The following is a 5,547-nucleotide window of genomic DNA, read 5'->3' on the forward strand; positions in this document are numbered from 1 at the left end:
TCTTTCAGGAAGGACCACTTGTTATTTTCCAATTTGTTTCCATAGTAATGAATTCATTGCAGAAACAGAGACCTAACTCAAACACTACATCCAAGTAAGTAAAAGTAATTCTTGAAGCAAACATTCTTTGCCGGTTTTCACGTGAAACCTTCTTTTATTGCTATCAGAGCTTGACTGTGGTACTGGTGTTACAATTTATACACCAGCACATATAAGTTTACATTGTAGGCGTATGACTGACTTTTAAAGAGATTATTTCAATTATTTAATCACTTAACTAAGCTCAATCTTGCAGGCATACAGTGTATATATAGGACATATGAAAGAGTTGATAAGACAATGAAATAAAACTAAAACCCAGGATGCAGATAGTTTTGTTTTTCATGCACTATTGGTCTGGAAGTAAAACTGATTCATAGAACTGATCTTTTTCACGGTGGAGTATATAGGATATGAATCAGCGGGAAAGTGTGATGAGAGGTGTTTATTGAAAAGATGTGATGAGTGATTGGGGCATGACCAGCTCTTCAGACGTGAGCTGTAAAGAGATTGGCACAGAGACTGTGAAAAGAAGAAAAACTTTATGCTTGAAGTTTCTCTGTGATGCTTAGGTAAAAAGAGAGAGTGGAGCTGTTAGTGGTGACTGTTTAGGTGGGATGGGAGGCAGTTGAGAATACTGTGCTTTATAGTAGCCAGAGGGGCTTGACTGGCGGGAGGTGAGGCTAGGGGGTTGAATTGAAGAGAAATGTGGGAAAAGGGATTTAGGGGAGGGGGGGGCTTAGCTTAGCAAAGAGTGGTCTGTGTGTGTGTGTGTGTGTGTGGTGTGTGTGTGTGTGTGTGTGTGTGTGTGTGTGTGTGTGTGTGTGTGTGTGTGTGTGTGTGTGTGTGTGTGTGTGTGTGTGTGTGTGTGTGTGTGTGTGTGTGTGTGTGTGTGTGTGTGTGTGTGTGTGTGTGTGTGTGTGTGTGTGTGTGTGAAGAGAGGTGGTGTATTTGGCAGTTGGTGTTGAGTCTTAATTGCAGGACTTCTGTGTTTGTGTAAAAAAAAAAAGGGGCGGGGGGTCACGGCGGTGCCCTTACACTCCCCTCTTCACCCACTCCCCCCGTCTCCCACGCCAGCCTGTCATTCACCCTGTTTGTGAGTTAAATGAGTGTAATGAAGCATGTTGCCCCTACCTCTACACACATACATGCTCACACACCAGCTCACACTAACATCCCATGACAAACCGGGCTCCCCTTGCCTCCACCAATACTTCCCCTCCATTTACTCTCATCGGGGGTCCTGTTTGTGTACCCATGTGTGTGTGTTTGGGTGTTCATTTGGGTGTACCAGAGCGTGCATTTCTGTTTTCCCCAGGAAACAACAGGCAAGGGTTGGATGGTTGAGCTGGAGTGTGTGTGCCTGCCTTGTTTGTCTAAACTCTGTGTATGCATGTTAGCGTGATCAAGTGTGAAGTGTGGGTGTGTTTCTGTTTGATTGTTTGCCAGGCAAGCAAACTCTGGAAAGTGTGTGTGTGTGTGTGTGTGTGTGTTTTGTGTGTGTGTACGCATGGGGGTTGAGGCTAAAAGACTGTTTTGTTGTCTTGCTTTCATTCATTGGGGCAGGATACAGAGAGTGAAGGATGGATGGAAAGGAAAAGAGAAGGCGGGGGTTCAGGAGAGGTGGAGTGGGTTAGTCAATTAGGTGAGATAAAAGTCGGTTTGACCTTCAGCACTCCTTCCACCCCTGCCGAGTCGCCTCCTGTGCCCCCTTCTCCTCTCCTCTTCCTCCTTCCTCCTCTCCTCTCCCTCCTTCCTCCTCCCATCCCCGTGGCGAATCAGTGAGCTTGGATTCCCGCGGCTACTGTCTGAGGAGGCAATAATGATGTTTTGGAACACAAAGGCATTTCACGCTCAGACGAGCGCCTGATTTGGTGTGAAAGAGAGAGCAGGGCTGCCAGCCAAACTCTCTCTCTGACCCTCTTCTCTACTTCTCTCCTCAGCCGCTTCACTCCCTCACAAGACCTGACAGTGCAGGCAGCAGCTGGGGCTCTCAGCTCTCCCCCCTGCCCCTCTACTTCTCCGTCATTCCTCCTTTTCCTCCCTGTCTCCCTCCCCCCCTGCTTCTCCCACCACATCCTCGGGCTCTGGGCTGTGATCCCAGCTGTCAGTATTGTTCAGTGTTTGACCCCAGAGAGAGGAGGGTGTGTTTGTGTGAGGCCTTGTGTAGTGGGAGAGGTGGTGTTCACCGCCTTGTAGACTGCAGCAGCTTGTTGAGGTGGTGTAAACCGAGACACTGAAGAAACTGTCCCATCTGTTGAAGACTCCAATAGGGCCAGAAATCTCTATTGATTAGGTCACAGAGTGCTATTGATTTTTACCTATTGATGGCTCAGTTTCATTCACTGACACTTGAGTTTTTGGTGTCAGGCATCAATGCTTAGCACTAACGCAGCATTTTTTACTAGTGCTGCTCAATTACAATTATTAAACATAATTGCTCATTAGCCTTTTGGGGGGAAGGCGTTTCTAAAAAGCATCACACATCTTACAATTACATTCTAGGATATGGTGTCCTTTTGGATCAAAATAAAATCTGTCTCCCTACTGTGAGTCTGTTGAGAAAAGTGCATCTCGCATCATATTTTCACTCACTATAACCACTATTGCCATTACAAAAAATTGCACCACAATATGAACAAATACGTTACGTGAAACGGGTGATTTAACATCACCGCTCAGTTTACATACCGTTTAGCAACAAAACAAAATGCTGAAGGAACATTACTACGTTTTTTTTCATGTTGGTTTTGAGCTGTGTGCATCCCCGCTAACCTGGAAAACGTTTTAAACAGAAAATTAATAAAGTTTGTCGGGGGAATACATAGTCTCGTGCAACGGGAAGTCAAAGCCAGAGGGACCTCAGGATGCGCTAACGTTAGCTTCTTGTCTCACTGATAAACAGTAAATACATCAAATTCAATATCCATAACGCTTTTTACCAAGGGACTGTAGCTGTCATATTTCATGGTAAATTAGCTGGTGAGGCTTTTGTCGTTGTTAGTCACTCTGCCTGAGGAGAAGATCCTGTAATCGTGCTGTTTATTTGCTTGTCATGACTTTGAATCGCGAGTGATGACGTCCTGTCACTGTTCCAGTTGCTCGCACTCAAAGGGGAGAGAGAGCAGATGACTGTTCTTGAAGTTCGGTGGAGCAGACGGCTCTGCGGAGTCGTATAACTACGACTTCACGCCATGTTTAAAATACTGAAGGAGCGATTTGGTGGACCGCGTGGATAGCGGGAAAAACACTGCGTATTGTGCAAAATAATTGTTTTCCTCGATTACTCTGTTTCTGTAATTGTTAGGAGCCAAAATCGTAATCATGATTTAAAAATATAAATTATTAATCCCACGGCCCTACTTTTGACTCCGTCATGTTAGTTCAACATCTCATCTTTTTAGTCCTAAATCAAGAATGCACTGCTCTGCTTTATGTTTTTTGTCTGGGATATATTGCCAGCTTTAGGCCTACAACATCTCTAAACTGAAGTATTTTTTCAACTAACCACACTTTTCTTTCTTGTATTTTCTCCCTGTCTCTAAGCAGCAGCACCTATCCCATAACCACGGTGGTGCCCCTGTGCCCCACACCCCTCACCCTGCCGGCCTCCCCCCCTCTCAGCTAGGTGGTTCAGCTGGTCTCCTGGCTCTATCAGGAGCACTTGGTGCTATTCCTCCCCACATGTTGGGAAAAGAAGGTGGCGATAAAAAGGCCCACATGTCTGGACCAGACTCACACCAATCAGGAGCTGAGCACCTGAGAGGTGAACAAAACACACTCAACACAACAGAAACACCTCTTGAAATAGAAAGTGGTGGCCTGGAATTTGTGACTAACAAAATTATCAAATTCACTCAATTCACTTTAAAGCCAACATCAATATCATTCAAATTGCAGTTTTAAAATGATTATTTATTTTATTATTTATTTCCACTATATTCATCATCATTTGTTTTGCCTTTTTCTAAATGGTGGACTAAATTGTTTGACCTGCTTTCAGGAGTTTTTCTGTGTGAACTTTAGGTTTTTATTCATAAATGTAATCAAATGTAGATATTTCTCATTTTCAACTCCTTCTGCTTCCTTTCTTATTTTTTCTGCTCTGCTAAACACCCAACCCTATGGCCTCAACCACATGTATGTGTTTCCAATGGCAATAGAGCGAGAGCCCAGCACAGTAAGTAGTTCCTCTTTCTACAGCAATGTTTATGTTCTGAAAAAACACTGTTTATTTTTTTGTCTCTCTTAAAGGGGTAGTTTGGTTTTGGAAATTTGGCTTTGTTCTTAGATGCAGTTTGCATTCAGTTTGACTTTAGCTAAGCAGTGAGATTGACTGCTATGTGATCAGTAAGCTCTACTCAAACGGAAGGATAAACAAATGTGAACTGTCTGCTCTGCGTAAAGTACAATTAGTTTCCATTTAGCAGCAATTATCCAATTGTTTGGATTTGTACTGAAATGTAATGATTTACACTGAAGGAAAATGGTGAAGACCCAAAAAAGAAAAACTAACTTTTTGTCCCTGGTGTCAAATGTTAAGCCAATCATTGAATTATCTCACATAATAGTATTTTATTGAAAATACAGTGTCCAAAGAGTCACAGCACATTTATCCACATTAAAACCAAGACCTGCAACTTCCACTTATATATCAGGTAAACTGCACCTGTTGTTGAGGCAGGCTCATTTTTCATGTTAATGGTATTACTTTTATTGTTGCTGCAGTGACCCAATTTCCCCTCAGGGAACAATAAAGTTCATCTCAACATGTCATTATGCATAAAAGCCCCTTGGTGTGTGTGTGTGTGTGTGTGTGTGTGTGTGTGTGTGTGTGTGTGTGTGTTTGTGTGTGTGTGTGTGTGTGGTGTGTGTGTGTGTGTGTGTGTGTGTGTGTGTGTGTGTGTGTGTGTGTGTGTGTGTGTGTGTGTGTGTGTGTGTGTGTGTGTGTGTGTGTGTGTGTGTGTGTGTGTGTGTGTGTGTGTGTGTGTGTGGTGTGTGTGTGTGTGTGTGTGTGTGTGTGTGTGGGGTGTGGTGTGTGTTTGTGTGTTGTGCCCTTTTAGTTCTGCCCTAGATCTGCTCTGGACTGTTTTCTCCTCCATATGAGCTTTTTAGCATGGACACTCACTCCTCTAGCCTAGCCTGCATTGTTGTGCCTATTTAACACCTCAGTGAGCAGATTACCCCCTCCTCCCCCTTCCCACTGCCCCTGATCCCGTGCTTAAAGACTCTCATTGTGTTTAATATCACCACCACTGAGAGGGGAGGGCTTGGGAAAAGGAGGGGAGAGAGGGGGGCAGCAGTCATATGACACTGTGTGTGTGTGTGACCATGCTAAAAGCGAGCAGGGGAGAGACGGAGGCGGGAAATTGCTTATGTTTTGCGGGTCAGTGCTCCTGTGCTCAGCTCACTAAAACCTTTCAATAAAGGGGGGAGGAGGTGGGAGGGAGAGAGGAAGAGGGGAGGGCGTGAAGGAAGGGGCCTTTGGCAGAATACAGATTTTCACCC

At 44.4% G+C, this 5,547-nt stretch overlaps 1 protein-coding gene across 2 annotated transcripts in view; it reads left to right on the top strand.

Moving 5' to 3' along the window:
* LOC116688895 (transducin-like enhancer protein 1) overlaps positions 1-5,547 on the top strand; it is a 21,166-nt gene that overhangs the window by 8,087 nt on the left and 7,532 nt on the right. For both annotated transcript variants that reach the window (XM_032515077.1, XM_032515076.1), the window contains exons 7-8: positions 3,589-3,805; positions 4,203-4,219. In XM_032515077.1, the coding sequence (XP_032370968.1) occupies positions 3,589-3,805; positions 4,203-4,219 (234 nt within the window). The remainder of the gene's footprint in view (positions 1-3,588; positions 3,806-4,202; positions 4,220-5,547) is intronic.

The sequence above is a fragment of the Etheostoma spectabile genome, chromosome 5, assembly GCF_008692095.1.
Source record: "Etheostoma spectabile isolate EspeVRDwgs_2016 chromosome 5, UIUC_Espe_1.0, whole genome shotgun sequence".
In the NCBI taxonomy this organism is placed as follows: Eukaryota; Metazoa; Chordata; class Actinopteri; order Perciformes; family Percidae; genus Etheostoma; species Etheostoma spectabile.